We start from the raw sequence: 19,174 nt of genomic DNA, 5'->3' as shown, positions 1-19,174 counted from the left end.
TGTTATATTTAATATTCTGAAAATATGCCTAAAATATTATTTAATATTAAATAATATTAAATAATATTATGCGCTTATAGGGGTATATTAATATAATTTAATTTATCGAGCATTGAATTTATTTATAAGATAAAACTTGGAAAATGAAAAACAGATGGAGCGATAGCTGATCGAAGGATTCAAATTGTTTATCAAGACGTTCGAGGGAGGGCCAGCCCATCGTCGATCATGTTTTCCAACGAACGAATGTGAAAGGAAGACGGTGCCGTGTTCGTTTTTTAAGGTATGAATCTCCTTGATTTCTTGCGCAGTGTCGGACAAGCGGTAACCGGGTCGACCACATCGACGTTCGCACGGCGCCGTCGGCTCACGGCAGCTCACAGCAGCTCACAGCGGACGGTGGCGGCGCTGACTCGCTACGCTCGGTCGCTACGCTCGGTCGCTCGCTCGACGCTCGCCAGGCTCGCCTGCGCCGCGTAATCGGCGGGAGGAGGCGCTGGGAGGCGCCCCGCGTCGAGCGCTCGAGGTGGCGCGTGTCCGGGTAGCGCAGTCTACCGTTGACCGTTAACCCTTTCGGACACGGAGGGGTACGCGATACGTGCGGCAGTGCTTCGCGATATCCTCTCGTCGTTCGATCGCGTCGCTTCTCTCGCTCGCTCTCCGCTTTTCTTCCCAGCCGAGGAGAAAGGTCCATCGAGGGACAATTAGGGCGAATCCATCCATCTCCGGGAGTCTCGGAGGTTCATCTTCCGTTTCTCCACGATGAACGGAAACGCGAGGAACGAGCGGCCGACCACCGACGATATCGATGCCGCCTCCCTCAGCGCCGATATTCTCAACCCCTTTGTGCATCGACTCGAGCTCGGCTCGACCTATGAGAAGCTCAAGGTCAGTATCTCGCGAAAAACGGCTTCTTTCCCCGGGATCGATGCTCGTGCAGTCGCGTTTTAGGGGATGCCGCTACCGCCGCCGACGCCACCCCCGCCGGCGAGAAATGGGTGTGCTTCGATCGCGGTGTCGGGTGTCGAGAAAGTGCGCGTGAGTGTTGAAATTGCTTCGCAGTTTACATGGAATTTGCAGGCCTGCGTTCCTATGCGATTGACAGAGCCGACAAGAGAGGCGACGATGATGAATGCTGACAAAATAAATCGGACATGATGCGAATCGCATGATGCAATTTGTGAAATAATTCTTTGGAAAAATCATTGAGAAACCTGTACCTGTTTTTCTCCAGTGATGTAAATATATCAATGTAGTCTAATTTTAATCTCTGTTCAACTAATTCTTAATATTTTTCTAGTTCTGGGAATTGGTGAAGAAGATGAAGAGTAATCCTGGCGGAAAAGTTTTACGAAAAACTAGATAGATTGAAACAAGACTTAGAAATTATTAGTTCTTCATAGATATTCGTAGTGGAAGAAGATGAAGAGTAATCCTGGTGGAAGTTTTACGAAAAACTAGATAGATTGAGACAAGATCTTAGAAATTATTAGCTTTTCATAGATATTCGTAGTGGGACGTAGAGCGACGTAGAGCGACGTTGAGCGACGTTGTTTCTTTGAAAAACCTAGAAATCCTCCGCCCTCAAACAACCTCACTCTACGTCCCACTAAGAATATAATATATCTATGAAAAATTAAGAATTTCTAAGATTTTGTCTCAATCTACGTAGTTTTTCTGTACTTTTTCGTAAGAATTTTTTTTCCGCCAGGGAAGTTGAATCGAGATTAAAGTTAATCTACATTCATAGAAACCAGCCATAGTAAAACACTTTAGGTGTTTTCCATTTAGTGAGACAAATCAACACAAACGTCATTCTATCTTGACATTCAGAGAGTGATAAAAATAGAAAAACTTGTATCATTAAACAGAAAGCACTCTTTATTGGCGCAGTATCGGTCCAGTGTATCTTCAAAACTGAACCAGTGTATTGCTAATAAATTGCTACTAGGGCAAGTTGTAATAAGCGTAACGGCACGCATAATCTGAACGTAACAAATACAACAATGCATAATAATGATTATCGTTATATAAGATCACTTTACGATTTCAGACTGTGGCGAAATAAAAATGCAGGAGTAATATAACGCGAAAGAAAACATTCGCGACCGAAGAGAGATATTGCGAGGCACACAGGCTGGTTTTTCCTCAAGTTGGTCGCGGCGCGACTTTCACGACCCAGCAGTTTGCCAAGCAGGAATCGGCCAGGTCGTGCCAATTTTACATCTATTACATTCGACGTCCTGTCGGTTTTCCGAACAAAGGGATTTACGACCGTTTGTCTGTCATGTGGTCCATCAGGCGTATACGCCTCGCATGTATAATTTCCGCCCCACTTTCCTCGGCACGTTGTCACGCCGTTGGGTTTCCAACGAAACGAGATACGAATGTTAGTCACGTGTGTTAACCATGAACAAGGTCATCACGAGCGATCGGCATGTTCACTCGACTTAGATGCTTCGATGCCTGATAATTTGAGAAAGCTTGACATAATATACTGTGATATTTTTGTTTGATCATCGAATGTGGATATCATGATTCCTCAAGATTTTCCTGTTTATTCTGGCACGTTAAAACGTGTCAATTTGAATATTTACAAAGCTTGTTTTTGCATATATCGATCTGTGTACAGACGTCTTTAATTCAAAGTTCCAAAGATTTAAATTCACATGTATCAGCTGGATTATTTACGATTAAGAAACAGGAAATGATTCTCGCACTCGTTAAACTCGTTTCTTCGCGCTCCAATTTAGATTTTATTGCGAAAAACGAGGTCGCGTGGACGTTTTTTATCTACATATTTTGCCAACCATTAAAATTGCTGCCTACGCTTTTCTAGCCGTTAACACGATACGAACAGCGGCTCCTTCGTGGACCGATGCTTTCTCTTGTTAAAACACCAGTGAGGTCTTGAACGCGTAGAAAGCCCCGCATTCTATAGATGTGATGAAGTGAATGAAGAACGGCAACATCGTTCTAACGGGATTCAAACTGGAATATCGTTTCGAGAAATTGAGAAAATCGATAAAATTGTATTGCATTCTTTTATTTGTATCACCTTCGCTCTCTTTTTACTCTCTCCTTTTACTTTAGATACATTTCACATAAACAAGCAAATGTTTTGAATAATTACAGATTATACACGTTGGTCGCCAAGACGGTCACATTCAACAGAAAAAACAGCTTGAAAGTTTGCTCTGATTAAATTATACTTTTAGATCTTTAGGATTAAAAGATAAAATTATTCTTCTAAATTTAAATATACCAGTAAAAGTTGCTTATTGAGCTTTTTCTGAACGCAGCCAGTGTTACACGTTAATGTACGATTATCTACGTGTCTCATTGCAAGATAGCGCAATGGCCCTTAGGATTTACAGTTATATCCGCGACAACTTTCTACGCAAAAATTAGCGCATGATGCGTAGAAGGTTTCTTCGTTACTTATATGACTTATTAGTCAGAGTAACTCGAATCGAATGTCCTTGTTCTTCATTAAAAATTTTGCTTCGTTATCTTGATATCTATGTGCGAATTCAGTTTTTTTTTCTCCAATCACTGACCCAATTCTTTCTGACTTTTGTTTATAAGAGAATTATGTCATAGTAATCGCATTCAATTAGAATCAAGAATAATATTCATTTCACAACATAAATTTGATAGACACATTCTTAGAACAGGTCACTTGACTTACTTTTGTATATCACACATACGGTGCATCAGTCTAGAGTTCTCTTCAGCAAGATAAAGTGAGATGGAACGAAATATAGCTGAAGGCTGATGTGCGCCTAACGGAACAGCGAAACGTAACGAACGGTACTTAACTCGCATCCTATCTCTTTTTTTTTGCTCTTTATTCTTTCTTTCTCTGTACGAGATGGTAAGCCGAAGCCTTCTGGTGGACACGTCGCAACCTTGACCGCGTGAGACAGACGATAAGTTAGTCTGAGAGCCAGTTATTTATTTACTTGTGTACCCATTTTTATGAACCTGTGATAACTACAAGATATTTAGTCGCTTTAATTTTTAATGAGTAGTGCCTGAAATGAACTTCCTTAACGTATTTTAAATGTTAATACTTACGCACAATATTTAGAATACGTGAAATGTATTTCAATATTAAAATTTAAAATACGTTTACTATGTTGAAAATTTATCGACTTAATCAAAGCAAAAATCTCCGCATTTATGAATAAAAAATTAAATTGATCTTTTTAATTTTACATTTATGATAAATAATCAAAATATATAATGTTAAATTCAAAGTCGGCTTGTAATATCTTCTCTTAAAGAATTATTTAAAAATTTTATTTAAAAAATGACTTTATATGATAAACAAATCGAATTTGTTTTAATTTAATAATTTTAATTGAAATATATAAAACTTCACTAGGATTCTCTCAGAATACATTTTAAATAAATTTGATGTTTGTGATGAATATATAGATTTGCGGATATATAAACTTTTAAAATATTTGAAACAAGTAATTAATGTTTAAATACAGTGCATATTTTTTAAGTGTAATAAATATAGGAATTTAACCGATTTTCAAGAAGATTAGCACAGTGATGTTTTGATGTTTCAGACGATATTCTTAACGATCGCCCTTTTGCCGGTCAGACTAGCTGCAATCACGACTTTGATGATCCTAGCGTGGCTATTGGCCTGTCTTGGACTACATGGATTGTCCGAGGAGGATCTTCGGCGAGCTCCTCTCAAAGGATGGAGGCGGTATGTTTGAAGGAAACTAAGCGGCGGGATAATTGCGGCGAGAAAGAACGATCCTCTTCCGTACTCTTTCATTCCTAATTCCAAATCCTATCTCATGCTATTCATGTTAACACTAGCTATACCTTTCGGGATTGCTTTTTAATTTCTGTGCTGGTATCATCTCGCTTAGTTAACTAACAAATTAAATCGACCTCATTTAGATTTTCGAATGTATTAATCGCACTCAAAGATCCTTAAATCTAGAATTAGACTTCTCGTATTTCTAAAATTATTATTATACGTCTAAAAAATATTTATGTATTATTTAAAAGCACTAGGAAAGAACATGGGCAATAGGAGTTTCTTTGTTAGTTTGATTTGTTATACGGACTTGTATTATTTAATATTTATATAATATTTATATATTATTTATTATTACTTATAATTATACAAGTACCGTGAATTAAAGTAATTATACAATTACAGTGAACCCGGTAGATCTGAATTAAACGCACGATTTAGAGGTCGTATCTCAAGGCAATGCAATCAGTGGGCTTCGGCTGTCCATGATAGAGAGAGAGAGAGAGAGAGAGAGGGAGGGAAATACGTATTAAAAATGCATGTCCTTCCGTATGAGACAAGGTTTTCGCCTTATGGTGTCCTTGTCTGCAATTTTATTATTATTAAAACTTCTTGTTATTTTATTGAAACGTTTCTCCGTTCTTTTGTAATTAACCAGATATCTTACGGATAATTCACCTTGCATTTCCTGAATTTATAATTCAAGTATTGATTAATTTCAAGTTTTTTAAACTTTTTCGCAATTGAAATTATTAAAATGTCACATATTATGTAATCAAAGTTATTCTCTATGTCATTTAAATACCTATAAAGAAAGTGATTAGTTAATAATGAAGTTGCTTATATATATATTTTTCTTTTTCACATAATTTAGTCATGCGTTACTGTCAAGGTCTTGCGACAAGAAAAGTCTATAAGACGACCTTGTACCATAATGAAACCTTATGACGGATTCAGAGAGAGCTGGAAAAAATATTTCTAGAATACTTTTAACTGAAATTGCACACAGTGGTATTGCAAGTTATTAAATTATTCATGAGGCGGATACTTGTTTGAGTTTGTTATGTGATTAGTGTCACTGTCGAACCAGCTTTCATTTTAGTGAAAACATAAATCAATTATGCTGCATTATTAATTTGCATATAGAGTAAATGAAGTTTTAGAGGCGTTTTCTGAGATCTAAGTATAGTATACATATTTTTAAATATTTTTTGAATTTCTGAAACATGTTTAGATTTAAGGATCTCCATGAGCTGAAAATGTAAATCGATTTATTGAAATCGAGTCCCTGATAGACTTTTAACTGAACCTAATTTTCAAAGAACGCTTATCCCGTTAATCATTTTAGACCCCCTTACAAGAGTAGAAATAAAGAATCGCGTCGGACGATGGTGCATGCGCATTGCAAATTAAATCACTTAAAAACAGAGACATGCGCATCGTGATTTGCTGGATGATGCGGGCCTTATTTCTCTGCGGTGGATTTCATCACCTGAAGGTCAAGGGGCGGAAGGCGGAGACTAAGGATGCACCGGTGCTGGCTCTCGCCCCACATTCCAGCTTCTTCGATGCACTTCCGGTCGTATACCTTGGCGGGCCGAGCATCGTCGCCAAAGGGGAAAGTAGTCGTCTCCCTTTCTTTGGAAGTAGGTCGCATTGGTGAATTGTCTATTGATGAATTAAACGGATTAATAAGAGAGAAGCCATGCTATATGTTTTTTTTTTCCAAATATGAGGGCCGAAATTTTTAATTGAAGTAAATTGTAGTTTATCACGTCTCTGTGAAACTGCGAGAGAAAACTACTAATTTTAAGGTCAAAGTGCAGTATGACCTCTAAATGAAAATTTTAAACTAGATTCGCAACCTCTTGTGAAAACGAAAAATCTTCGCTTGATACCATAAAACCGCAGTATTCTAATCATTTATTTTATTGTACATAATATTCATATATGCATATATGGTGGATGGGATTTATTTTTCAACTACTAACTATGTACGGTTTTAACAATTATCGCTAACACGCCTTTTATACAGTGTTTTATTATATTTGCTACATAACTTAAAAATTGCGATTAAACTTAAAAAAGCACTTACAATTAGAGCAATTAAAAATTTTACTAAATTAATCGAATAACACAATTATATCTGTTAACTCTGATGCATCACTGAGTATCCCTATTTATAAATTTACATTGTGCATAATGTTATCTAAAAGCTGTAGGTCAAGCTACAAACTTGTAGAAACTAACAATAAGATCGCATATTATATTAGTGAGACAAAAAGGGAGGAATATTCGTGTATATATATAAAATTTAAATTCTAAAGAAGCGCACTAACGATCATCGAAACTTGGATTACTAATCGAACGCTTTCACCGTCTTTTTGTGCCTTTTCTTTCTGTCGCTCGATGGCGTAGAAAGTTCATCGGACATACTCGCTCGTAAACGTTTCCTTCTTTCGTAGCACGATTTGAGTTATACTCTTGGCTCTTGCGATATCCCACGTTCTTTTCGTGATGATACTGTCAAGTCGTGGATACGTTTTCGTTGGTATTAAAATACTTAAATACTTGGAAATCCAGTATCCAGTATTAGAGTGATTCCATTCCATGTACCTTGTCGGTTGAAACCCGCAGAAAATTAGTGCCATGGATATGTTTCGTGGGCCGACTCACTTACCAGGCCGGCGGAATGAAAATCGTAGTCCGAGGGAAACAGGCTTCCAGAACGGAAGCCCCGATTCTGGTCCTCGCACCGCACTCGACCTTTATCGATGGCGGCATCGTTTACGTCACCGGATTCCCCTCAATCATCGTCAGGCGAGAATCGGGATTGAATCCGTTTATAGGAAGTAGGTGATATATTCCTGTTTTTCTTTTAATTTTTTCTGTATATCTTCTGCGAATTTATATCTGACTCTAATATTTTATTTGAAATATTCAAGAAATTACTTATTATGAATACTTGTACGCGATTAGACTTGAGCCAAGTAAAATGATGATGATGTCAAGGTATGCTGAAGAAGCATTCGAAGTCGAGACCTGTACTATACGTGAGATCTTTTTAAATGAAAATTTAAGTCTCAAACATCATTGGCATTGTTTACAAACACAGGACTGTGTTTAGAAACTGTTTCACCCGGGTGTGCTTGTAGGTATCATTTTATCCTTATTTAACATTCGATGAGCTCATTCGATGAGCAACAAGAATAAAATGATATACCCCGCGATTTATTGAACACCCCGGAAGTGGCCCGTAACAATTATCTCAAAACCGCGCAAAAAGATAATTATGTTATGTCTAATGTGATATGTGCGGTATATAGTTATTGTTTTACTATCATATAGATAGAGCAATGTTAATTAAACATGTTCAATGATTGTCATTATTTTGTGAAGGTCGAACATTAACGATCTACAAAAAAATTAATTATTGATATCCTATTTGAAGTAATAGAGTTATGTTTTATATTGATTAATGAATCCCATTCACCATTGTATGACGAATGATTTTGAAGTAGATAATATACTTGTAAGAATTCAGTTACTTAACACTCTGATTGCAGTTTAATGAAACAATGATCCCTTTGCATATGCAGACTTGCAAAATAATCGGTCTCAATCTTTTGCAAGAATGTTGTAATGAGTTTCCGGTTTTAGGTGGTCATTGACTGACGGATTTTAAACAATTGATCATGACATGAAGTCGGTCTCAAGACTGTTTTACAAACGTGTTACTTGCTTCAAAATAAGTTCTTGTGCAACGAAGTCGAAGATTGGCTCAATCAATTCAAATAAAGTCAAGCTAGATCCAAGTTATAATTATCAGTTAGTATTTGTAAAATCGATTATACTTTTCATTATTTTTTGATGTATGTAGAACTCATCAACTATACACAGCCAGTCTACGTGTGGAGGGAAGATCCAAATTCCCGGCAGAATACTATCAAGGAAATCATTGAGAGAACTACTTCCAAGGAGGATTGGCCACAAGTAAGTAGAATATTAAACTATTAGTAGAGTTTATAGTATATATACAGAGCGTGTAAGAAGTAAGAGGGAGAGAGAAACTTTATAAATATGTATGGAATGTTTATAAATAGAATGAACACGCACGGCACGGCATCTTCTAATTTGGCCTGATGTTTATTGATATATATATTATGATTTCTTAAGATCTCTTAAGATTTAGCATATATATTACAACAATTGGCTTCGACACACCCCGAATATTTTCTTTAATTTAATACAATTCAAAAAAATAAATTTTATAAATAGAATCTGCGCGCGCGCTCGTGTGACATTTTTTTTCACTTTAGATTCTATCCCATTGACATACAATTAAGAGTCATTTTTAATGGAACTACACGGAACTTGAAAAGTTCACAGAACTGAGTTCATAAAGTTCGTGGAATAGTAGTCTTTTATGATGTTTTCGATAATTCATGGATGCGAGATGCACGCAAGCTTGCAATCAAGACGCAAATCGCTATCTTCGCGTTTACTGGTGCAATTGACCCGACTATTCTCCACAGGTTATGATATTTCCCGAAGGGACTTGTACAAACCGGTCATGCTTGATTACGTTCAAATCAGGCGCCTTTTATCCAGGTGTACCGGTGCAACCAGTATGCATCAGATATCCCAACAAATTGGACACGGTAACGTGGACATGGGAAGGTCCTGGGGCGTAAGTATAGAGAGTCATCTTTCTCTTTTTTTTAATTATTTATTTGTTGTAATATGCTTTATCCGTTGCTTTACATCCGTTGCAGATTGAAATTACTATGGTTGACGTTAACACAGTTAAATAGCAGCTGCGAGATCGAGTTTCTTCCTGTATATAATCCGAGCGAGGCAGAGAAACTAGATCCTAAACTGTATGCAAACAATGTACGACGTCTTATGGCAGAGTGAGTTCTTCATGCACAACGGATTAGGAGACTTAAAAATATATAGATCTCTGGAAAGATTATAATTTTGATTTTACAGGGCATTGAAAATTCCCGTTTCGGATTACACGTACGATGATTGCCGGATTATTAGAAAGGCTCATCAGCTACATCTTCCGCATGCGTCAAATATCATAAAAAGCCATAAACTTCGGTATAAATTAGGGTAGGTATCGAATCATAGTATAAATATTACAAGTAATTAATTAGAATTTACATAATTTTGACTCTTATAGTTTAGTGGCATCAAAAACTGAAGAAGAACTCGTTCAGAAGAAGGCGTATAATTTTGGTGACGTAAATCTACAAGAATTTGCGCAGATCCTTAGATTGGATGACAAGGATCCAACCACTCAACAACTGTTTCGCATTCACGATAAGGTCTTTATATAATATACATAAAATTTAAATAATGTATGTAATATATGTAATGTATGTAATATATGAATTCATTTAACAAAAAGAATTTATGTGTATATCATTTTATAGTTCGGGAAAGGAAAGATCGATCTTGAAGAGTATATCTTCACCGTATTGGCGACAGCAAACGCGTCTTCGGAACGAGACAAGGTTGAGATTGCATTTGACGTAAGTGCAGACTGTTTAAGAAGTCTAATATGTGTATGTATATATATATATATATATAAACTTTTATTTTTACACGATCAAATTGTGTTATAGATATGTGGCTCGAAAACAGCAATGTGTTTAACTCAATCGGAACTCAGGAAAGCCTTGAGGTTATCGATACGTATGCAGCCTGAGGAATCCGACAAGATCTTTCAGCACGCCAGAAGTAACGAGGATGCTTGTACAGTGAGCTTTGGTAAACACTTTTGATCGAGAGATTTATTTTCTCCCTACGATTAAAACTTCTGTTTCTTCATCGCAACTATATTGAATATCAAAAGAAAAAATTATATATGCATTTATTAATATGTTAAACAAAAAAAGTTTTAGTACGAATGTTTTTTTGTAAGTTTTTTGAGAGCGCGCGCGTTATCGTGTTGTTATCTCAACTAACATTCTATGGAAGCGCGTTATCGATTAGCATTCTATGACCCTGTTTTATGAATCTGTGGCATACGAAAAAAAAAATTTATTTTCAACGTACAGTGTAAGAAAAAAAGGTCTAATAAGGCCTGTCTTTTTTAACTGAATTTCTTGCACCATTCATCTGTTCTCTTTTTCTCTTTAACGTGGAAAGAAAAAGAAGAAAGAGATGAACGGTACAATAAGTTCAACTGAAAATAACAGTTATAAACCGATATAGTTGTTGTGAGAAAACGGATGTCTTAATATACAATACTACGAGGTACAAATCTTTTCTTCAAATCTATTTATTTTTTGCAGACGATGTTCTGACACAACTGTCGAACCGAACGGAATACGCACATTTATTCGCCGCAAATAACGAAAGCTCGAAGAAGACCATTTGAAAGTGTCTTTTAGAGCCTGATAGTTCTAAGGAACATCAAGGCAAACCTTTCCTTAGTCCCATTTGCTCCACTTCTGTATGAGAAACGTATCCAAGGTGCTTCAAGGATTATAAAGCGAAACTATTTTGTCGTCTACGGAAGCTGGAGTTGCATGTAAGCGGCAATTTAGACAGCTAGCCCGTGTTTTTCCTATAATCATAAATTAGAAAAAGTCGAGAATTTAGTGGCTTAGAATTTTAGGAAACTAAAATTCTAAGATTTGAGGATTCTAAATGATCTTAGATTTGATAATCCGTGAGTAATTTAGCTACGAAGGTCCTAGAATCTCCGCGGATATGAAAATCCAAAGATACGCGACTTATCCTAGATTCCGAGAATTTAAAGACTCGAGGATTCTACGATCTAGAGGTCGAAGACTCTAGATACCGAGACTTGAAGATCGAAAGTTTGGAAAATGGAAAGCCTAAGGATCTGAAGAAACAATAACCGTCTTAGTAATTGTATATTTGAGGATAAATTAGAATATAGAGGTTCGAGGATCCTGTAAGGCTTATTTCCAATTGAAGATCTACGAGTGTCAAATTACGGAAAAGGAAACCAATGCTTGCACTTTTTGATGTACAGTACACATTACATAGCATACAGTTAAGTGATCCGGTCATTAAGCTTCTTACTAGCTCAAATGGAGTATCCATGACGTAGGGCTTGGACGCGCATTTAGAGGAAAATGAGGACAGGTAACGACATAATTTATTTTTTGACCCGATGGTCCGACGCCGCGATATTCGGTGCACATGTACAGACATGCGATTATGCACAGGAATATACATATACGCTAAATTGTGAACATACTTGTTGCACACTATGAACCGGCACGTATGTAAACACATACACACACATATGCGTAAGAGTAAACGAAAAGATTGGGCGAATCGATCGTATATACCGTCTATGTATGCGCGCGCAAGTGCGTTCATGTGTGTACGTATGTATGTATATAGAAAGAAAATGTGTGTATGTATGCATAGTCAAAGCGATTAGCCACTTTGTAATATCTGTATATGAACGAAATGGCCAAAGTTTAATAACGCGCATTAGCGGTCATTCTGAGTTAAAAATAGATATATTGAGTTATAGAACATTTTACTACGACATACGTTGAAATAACAGTATTTATTGAACTGAAATTTTTGCTTTCAGTGCGTTGAATTATCATACTTATCTTTTTAGCCAAAGAAACCACTTAGATTTCGTTAAATGGTTGGATATTATATAAATGTGATTAACAATAATATATTCAAAAAATAATCTTAAGTTTATTAATAATCTTTGTAATTATTAAAAGAGAGTTTGTTAGGGACATTGTGACATGCCTATTAGACTGACAATAGGTAATACAAGTTTTTAGCACAAACTAAAAACTACATAGACGAAATTCAATAACTTATACAGCGACGTAAAGAATAAATGCAGCGGTGGCGGGTAAAGGATTTACAAGTCTAATATAAAGATGTAAAATTTTTAAACGTACGAATAAGCGATTTAGAAATATAAATTGTTTAGGTTCAAAGTTTCCATGATACTTGGCAAACATGTAAAAGATTCGTTTTCGTTGTCTCATTTCCATCCATCCGATGATTTAGGTAAATAAAAAACGCAAGCAGTATTTATATATTGACGCTTTATTAACACGTAGCTTGACTCAAGATATACTTAAAGAATATTACAATCGCGTAATTTCGGAGTTATTGATAGCCCGTAGTTTTCCATCGGAATGACTAGACCGTCGATGTCTGACTTGCGCATGGGTCGGCGGAACATATCCTGCCTCTTCAGCGCGTTTATGTTTATCTAACTGAATGAATCGTGAGCCAGGTCCACCGCCACCGCCGTCCAAGCACTCGCAGCTCAGACTCGCCTGATCGAGGTCGCTCTGATACGGTCCCGGCGGGATCAGCAAGCTCTCCGTCGACTTGGTCGGCTGGAAATGTCGGCTGACTGTCGAACTCGTTGTTGTGGAGTATGCAGTACTGCCGCTGGCACCGCTGCTCTTTCGTTGCACGGTACCGATCGGCGTCTTTGATCTGCCAGTACCGCTGCTGTGCGACCCCTTACCAGAACGCTCCGCGCTATGAGTCTTGATGGTTACAGTATCCAGATAACCGTAACCAAAGCCGTAACCTCCGAAGGCTTTGGTAGTCAAATTATCCCAAGATTTAGGCTTAGCGTACTGAAGGCACGGCGGTGGTCGCTGGTGCACACTCGGATCCCAGTACAGAGTGTCAGTACTGAGGCTAGTGGAACAAGAGGCGACGCTATCGGCTGTTGAGACGTCGCTACTGGTAATTGAATGAAGACTATGACCGGATGTGCGAGAGCAACTATGAGTATTAGACTGCGATTGTTGCTGCAACTGTTGGTCTCGTTGTCCTTGAACATGATGATGCTGCATGTTGGCCTGTTGTTGTTGCTGTTGCTGTTGCTGTTGATGGAGAGCCTCATTGCGAGCTCGTCGTTGTTTCTCGCGACGTCGACGACTAGGAACGCAATTTGGATCGCAACAGGGGCTGGCAAGATCATAAGCATCTAGACTGACACTGTCGGATTGCTCCCGGCGACGATTTGCGCTGGAGATGCAAGCGACGCAGAGATTGTTCTGGGGAGTTGAATGTAGTGATTGTCCTTCACCAACAGCGGATGATTGCTGTTGTTGCTGCTGGCAGGACTGCTTGTGAGATTTACTCTTCGCAGGTGTACCCATCATACCATTTGCCTGGTGGTAACTGTGACGCAAAGAGGTCACCGCAGATTCGCTCGACATCTTTGAGAGGAAGTGATGATGATCGCTACGAGACCGAGGCGGTCCGACTGTTACGAGGCAAGCGGCGCTGCGTGGTATAAGACATGATCGCCCATCCGCAAACTAAAAAATGTGTTTAAATTATTTGAATCGCGATAATTTAGAAATGATTATAAAATTTTATCGTTGTTTGAGATTTGGAATTACGAAAATTATTATAGAATGTTTAGAAACTTTACTGTATCGATATTTTAATTCTTATTACAGATAAATATAAATAGTGGCTACTACGTTATAAAGAAGAAGATGTTCGGTGGAGGTCGCTGGCCGGCAGCATTGAATCGTGGAAGAGTTGAAGCTAGAAGAGGGCGATGGTTGATTGGGATTAGTACCGATGCTGTTAGGCGTTCTTTTGCGCGCTGGCAGTGAATGGGTTTTCCATCGGCCCATTAGAATAGACCGTTCTCTCTCGCATAGTCTCTCTAATTCGCCCAGACGAGATTGGAGAGCGCGTTGTAACTCAATGTAACGCATATGTAATTCCACCTGGAATCATTGGTACATTTAATTCATCAAATCATACGTTGTCAAACCAGAAAGGATCGCATTGAAATTGCAAGATTGTGAAAACTGTCAACGACAATCGGGCTTTCGCTTACCTTTCTGACGCAATCTTCGAAGGATACGACCATTCGCATTCTGGTGTCACAGTTCTTGATAAAGTTAACTAGGGTCTTGTGATCGGCTCTGTCCATCTCGTGGCCGTTTATAGATAGTATTACGTCACCTTCCCGCATACCAGCTTTGAATGCAGGTCCATCATACTCCACGTAATCCACGTAAGTTACCATTTCTATTTCCTGTTCTCTCTTGTAATGTATTCCGTAGCTCTGTGAAGTCGATCAAGATCTAATTATTATATATGTTGAGACACTCAAAAAGCATTTGTAAATAAAATACAATTAAAATACGTAAAATATTGATAAATAAAATATAATTTGTTTTCTTTGAGTTTTTAATATTTCAGTCGATATATTTTTAATGTTACGTCGATATTTTAATAGAATAGAATACGAGCAATCGTAGACTCTATTAGAAAGATCGAGATATCACATTTATTATCTGATACAGTAACAAATCAGCATCACCTGTAATGTGAAACCGTACGTGCCATTCTTCTTCTCGACAATAATCGTCCGGCGACGTCTGTCTTCGTCAGCGCGTGCAACTCTATCAGACTTGGTTCTCTCAAGAACAGCCTGAGAAGAAAAGAAATTCTTATCTGTAAGATTATAATGCATTTAAGTCTATTTTATATATCTTTATAACAGATTGGATAAGTGAAAAGAATTATAGTAAGTGTAGTCATATTATATTTGATGATCGAGATGAAAATTCTGCGATCTCTAAAAATGATGATGGAAGGGTCAATTTAAAAATTAGATGAACGGATTAGGTCGATGATATATTGGTACAATTAACAATTCCTCCATTTTCTTTTCGGTGTAATTGGATAATTACCCCGCGAGGTGCGGAGGAAAGCAGATAAAAGCAGAATAATTACACATTCGACGACGCCGCTCCATTCCTCCTCGTCGCTGTTATCGATACCGGCTGTCCGCCGTTGTCCGGTGCCGGTGGTGTTCGTGTTCTGCGGCGAGCTGTTCATGATCGCGCGAAGATGTCCGTGAGCATCTGGGTTGTCGCCGGGGTGCCATCAACACCTCGGTCAGGCGCCTCCACCGAGATCGGCGAGGGGTTAACACGCGTCCCGACGCCGCACGACGCCGCGACGGCACATCTTTGTCGTGGAGCCGTCTAGCTCGACTGTCTTATACGTTGTTCATCGCGCAGACGCGACAATATCGGCCTAGCACCCCGCAGGGTGGTAAGGGGTTGGCGGGGATGCGAGCGGTGGTGTCGTCGACCGGGCCTCCCTTCCTCCTGGTAGTCGCATCCCTTTGGTTCCATCACGGCGCCCTCCACGACACTAGACAGGAATAAACGAAGATTTAAATACGCAGGAGCGAGCGCGCTTAATGCTAGATGAGGATCGAAACGATGCGATGGTTATCGATTAGCTGAAAGCTTTTGCTATCTTGATTTCTGAATTTTTCATCCATTGGTTCTTAGAAACGTTAATTCTGCGCTGTTCTCTACTCATGTTGAATATTTGATATTTGACCGGACACAATTACAAGTCCGTTCATCTTTAATGATGCAGCCACATTTTCTAACAGTTTCCTTGCTCTTGACGATATCTCGTATACCGCGACAACACGGAGGACATTTATCTTTCTTGATATTCTCCAGCAGTTCTTTTCGCTGGCGTTCGTTGGCATTAATATAATAGCGAATCTTTGCAGCTTCTCCGCTGCCATCGCCAGACTTGGGACAGCACACGCATTGTATCTGTTGTCTACCGGAAGCGGAAACGACCCTCTTGCATTGATAGACAGGACTATCGTCCACGCTCTTGAAAAGATAGGGTTCCTTGTTGCGAGGAAGCTGAAATTGCGTAACGATCTTCTTGCCGAAACACGAAGCGCGGATGAAAACTGTGACTTCGCCTACATGTTGTCCTGTCGCTGTGGTAATTTTAAAAGCGTTCTTCATCGTTCTGCACGGATTACTGTGTTGAGAAATATACATGGTCAGCAGAGAGTTCATAAGGCCACGAAGTTGAATCTGGTGAGTGCCTGTGTCAAAGAATATATATGTCTTTATTTGGATGAAATTCCAATTCCTTGATTCAAATGTAACGATGTTGAAGAAAAGTAGTAAAACGAAGCAAGTAAAAATTCAGACCAATTAGCATCACGTCCGGCAAAACTCCTGGCGGTAGTTCTTTGTAAACCGACATTGTTATGGGAAAGTTGCACAATGGTTTCTGTAGGACATTGTCTGAAAGAGCAAATAAGCAGGATTTGCCCTTTTTAAAGACTTGCGATCCATTGTGCGTACAGGCGCAAACTTCTGTTGGCGTTTCTTGATAAATATTGATAGGGGGCAAGTTCAATATCTATAATTATTTTTACAATATTAGCGAATTAATAAACGAATTAATAAATATAAAGTTTTTACTTGAAACGAGACGCATGTTTTTGCTGGCAATATTTCATCGTAAATTGCCCGTATTCTAGGAATATTCACTGTATCGACTAATAACTCTATCAAAATCAGTAGTTCCCTTTCCATTAGTTTCTGTTTTTGTCATATATTTCCATGTAAGAGATTGCAATTAATATAACAAATATTTATATTACTTTATTTATTTTTATTTTACGTTTACTTGTCTCTTTAATGAAAATTCAATAACTTCGTCGTTGATTATAGAACATACTTTAGTAATTTTTATTTAATTATTATTTATGTTTACTCTAATTAATTTTGATTATCATTGAGGATACAAAAAAATTTAGGTTGACAATTATACAATTATACAAGTTACTGAAGTAAATTACTAGTTCGAAGTTTTAAAGCTAAGTTCTCGATATTAGGAGAACATAATGCACAAAAACAAAACATTTATTTGAGTTCGATTTATCTAATTTTTATTCAATTTATACCTACAATGACAATATTTCGTTTTTTTTTGCAATATTTAATAAAAAAAAAATTTAAATATGGTTAAATAAACACATGTTTATTACACAACAGTTGTATCAGTAAACAATTGTATCAAAATCGAAAATTGACTATAAGAAAGATATCGCAAAATTAATTTCCTAGAATAAATTTATGCTTAGAACATTATGCTCAGAACTTTACTCTTGAATTTCAATAAAGAAGCATTTCACTTTTTCTTCTTAATCTTCTTTTTATGCTCCTTTGGCAGTTCTTCATCGTGCTCTTCTGTTTGCACATCTCTGGTCTCGTATCTAATCGGGGGTCTTCTTTCAGGTCCTTTCGGGGTTTTCATCTCTAGCTGTATGTCAGATTTCTCACCGACTCCGACGAGGCCCTTCTTACCGATTCTCAAGACAAAAATATCATGGTCAGGATCAGATGGATCGCTTGGTTTCGTTGCGGCAGACTCTGCAGCAACTGTTACAGTAGGTTTCTTCCCATCAGAGTTGTCACCATTGTCGAAGAGACCGGATACCTTAAGAACTACCGGCTTACCGCAAGGCTGAGACGGATCGCGATTATATTGAACAGGGCCCTTTGATAAAAAATCAGAACTGAGTTTAGATATCTAATCGAGAAGTTATTTCTTAATTTTCTATGAGTACGTACTATATCTTTTAATTTCCTTTCAATCATCCCATCGATTCTTTTTTTCCTCATTTTCTCATCCCTCTGTTCAACAGCTGCTAATTTCCCACACGGTACACAAGGATACTTCTCTGGTATGCACACAGGACAAGTTATCGGTCTTTGAAGATCCTCACAGGAATTTTCGAAGACATCAAGAATACGAGAATCCACTTCGCGACATTTATACAATAAAATCTGATCGACTTCTCCAGTGCCGAAAATAAATGTTGAAGGATCCTGTGCAGTTGGTGCGCCAAATTGTGTGACAATCATCTGTCCGAGACCAGAGATTCTTACAAAGATATCCAGATTGCCCGACAAGTTGCCATTGTAAATCAATGGCACTTGACCATCAAACTCTTTGGACGTTGTAACGCTATTTTTCCAGTCCTGTATCATTTCTATTCGCAATGCCGCGTATTGACCGGATAAGTCCAGCTCGCCAGTTCCTACTAAGACATCCGACTTGATGGCGTCTGGCATCTGCTTCTTTACTGTGAGTTTAAGAATCATTTTTACAGCGCGGTTCATAGCCACCTCAGAATCAATGGCGAACAGTACTGATTTTCCAACATTGAAGATTTCAACTTCATTAATGATGCCCATCTGCGGTTGAAAAAGGGGATCTACTGGAGTGACCACTAGATCATTCTCGTTTACGAAGTCAAGAAATTCAAAATGGATACTGGTAGGTACGAAAAACATCTGATTCAATTTGGTTAGGCGGTCGCCTGACGCCTGTTTAACGTATAATTCCAACAAAAGTAGGTAGTGCTCTTTGCATACACTCGGGGGGACTTGCTCGTACACGAGCGTTTTGTTCTTTCCAGTTAACATTGTTGATTAAATATTTTTCAATGATATTACATAAATAAGTTACTCTTGTTGAAAGATGATTTGTTGGTTAATTGCAACTTGACTGCATAATAAATTT

At 38.0% G+C, this 19,174-nt stretch overlaps 4 protein-coding genes across 9 annotated transcripts; 1 reads left to right on the top strand and 3 right to left on the bottom strand.

The window, feature by feature from the left end:
• The first annotated feature begins 536 nt into the window (after positions 1-536).
• LPCAT (lysophosphatidylcholine acyltransferase) lies at positions 537-12,367 on the top strand. 3 transcript variants are annotated; one of them, XM_018454377.1, is made up of 11 exons: positions 537-888; positions 4,584-4,729; positions 6,218-6,435; positions 8,670-8,782; positions 9,325-9,479; positions 9,565-9,702; positions 9,782-9,907; positions 9,978-10,122; positions 10,231-10,329; positions 10,423-10,567; positions 11,095-12,367. In XM_018454377.1, the coding sequence occupies exons 1-11, from the start codon at positions 763-765 to the stop codon at positions 11,178-11,180; spliced, it is 1,497 nt and encodes a 498-aa protein (XP_018309879.1). In that variant the 5' UTR covers positions 537-762; the 3' UTR covers positions 11,181-12,367. The 3 variants fall into 3 exon arrangements, with proteins under 3 accessions (XP_018309879.1, XP_018309880.1, XP_018309881.1); XM_018454378.1 differs by lacking the exon at positions 6,218-6,435 and adding an exon at positions 7,427-7,641 and having other exon boundaries at positions 11,095-11,790; XM_018454379.1 differs by lacking the exon at positions 537-888 and adding an exon at positions 901-1,038 and having other exon boundaries at positions 11,095-11,790.
• Positions 12,368-12,474: 107 nt separating this feature from the next.
• On the bottom strand, positions 12,475-15,668 carry LOC108726672 (short spindle 6). The gene is made up of 5 exons (XM_018454370.1): positions 15,545-15,668; positions 15,129-15,239; positions 14,640-14,870; positions 14,272-14,526; positions 12,475-14,103 (listed from the first exon to the last, which is right to left on the bottom strand). The coding sequence occupies exons 1-5, from the start codon at positions 15,647-15,649 to the stop codon at positions 12,904-12,906; spliced, it is 1,902 nt and encodes a 633-aa protein (XP_018309872.1). The 5' UTR covers positions 15,650-15,668; the 3' UTR covers positions 12,475-12,903.
• A 462-nt stretch (positions 15,669-16,130) lies between these two features.
• On the bottom strand, positions 16,131-17,386 carry LOC108726677 (uncharacterized). 4 transcript variants are annotated; one of them, XM_018454385.1, is made up of 4 exons: positions 17,360-17,386; positions 17,065-17,203; positions 16,789-17,002; positions 16,131-16,679 (listed from the first exon to the last, which is right to left on the bottom strand). In XM_018454385.1, the coding sequence occupies exons 2-4, from the start codon at positions 17,176-17,178 to the stop codon at positions 16,141-16,143; spliced, it is 867 nt and encodes a 288-aa protein (XP_018309887.1). In that variant the 5' UTR covers positions 17,179-17,203; positions 17,360-17,386; the 3' UTR covers positions 16,131-16,140. The 4 variants fall into 4 exon arrangements, with proteins under 4 accessions (XP_018309887.1, XP_018309886.1, XP_018309888.1 ...); XM_018454384.1 differs by lacking the exon at positions 17,360-17,386 and adding an exon at positions 17,324-17,351; XM_018454386.1 differs by lacking the exon at positions 17,360-17,386 and adding an exon at positions 17,273-17,301.
• A 313-nt stretch (positions 17,387-17,699) lies between these two features.
• On the bottom strand, positions 17,700-19,116 carry LOC108726626 (uncharacterized). The gene is made up of 2 exons (XM_018454304.1): positions 18,220-19,116; positions 17,700-18,178 (listed from the first exon to the last, which is right to left on the bottom strand). The coding sequence occupies exons 1-2, from the start codon at positions 19,075-19,077 to the stop codon at positions 17,777-17,779; spliced, it is 1,260 nt and encodes a 419-aa protein (XP_018309806.1). The 5' UTR covers positions 19,078-19,116; the 3' UTR covers positions 17,700-17,776.
• Between the last annotated feature and the right edge of the window lie 58 nt (positions 19,117-19,174).

The sequence above is a fragment of the Mycetomoellerius zeteki genome, unplaced genomic scaffold (genome assembly GCF_001594055.1).
Source record: "Mycetomoellerius zeteki isolate Tzet28-1 unplaced genomic scaffold, Tzet1.0 scaffold433, whole genome shotgun sequence".
NCBI classification, from domain to species: Eukaryota; Metazoa; Arthropoda; class Insecta; order Hymenoptera; family Formicidae; genus Mycetomoellerius; species Mycetomoellerius zeteki.
This window is presented reverse-complemented; position numbering and strand designations above follow the sequence as displayed.

Excerpts from the sequence above, each read along its gene's own strand:
- LPCAT (XM_018454377.1), top strand. The coding sequence starts at position 763 with ATGAACGGAAACGCGAGGAACGAGCGGCCGACCACCGACGATATCGAT. Across the intron at positions 889-4,583 it reads CGACCTATGAGAAGCTCAAG|ACGATATTCTTAACGATCGC; the intron begins GTCAGTATCTCG and ends TTGATGTTTCAG. Across the intron at positions 9,480-9,564 it reads ACATGGGAAGGTCCTGGGGC|ATTGAAATTACTATGGTTGA; the intron begins GTAAGTATAGAG and ends CATCCGTTGCAG.
- LOC108726672 (XM_018454370.1), bottom strand. The coding sequence starts at position 15,649 with ATGAACAGCTCGCCGCAGAACACGAACACCACCGGCACCGGACAACGG. Across the intron at positions 15,240-15,544 it reads GGAGCGGCGTCGTCGAATGT|GCTGTTCTTGAGAGAACCAA; the intron begins GTAATTATTCTG and ends TTTTCTTCTCAG. Across the intron at positions 14,104-14,271 it reads AACATCTTCTTCTTTATAAC|TTTGCGGATGGGCGATCATG; the intron begins GTAGTAGCCACT and ends CACATTTTTTAG.
- LOC108726677 (XM_018454385.1), bottom strand. The coding sequence starts at position 17,178 with ATGGAAAGGGAACTACTGATTTTGATAGAGTTATTAGTCGATACAGTG. Across the intron at positions 17,003-17,064 it reads AAACATGCGTCTCGTTTCAA|ATATTGAACTTGCCCCCTAT; the intron begins GTAAAAACTTTA and ends AAATAATTATAG. Across the intron at positions 16,680-16,788 it reads GCCGGACGTGATGCTAATTG|GCACTCACCAGATTCAACTT; the intron begins GTCTGAATTTTT and ends TCTTTGACACAG.
- LOC108726626 (XM_018454304.1), bottom strand. The coding sequence starts at position 19,077 with ATGTTAACTGGAAAGAACAAAACGCTCGTGTACGAGCAAGTCCCCCCG. Across the intron at positions 18,179-18,219 it reads AAAGGAAATTAAAAGATATA|ATATCTAAACTCAGTTCTGA; the intron begins GTACGTACTCAT and ends CTTCTCGATTAG.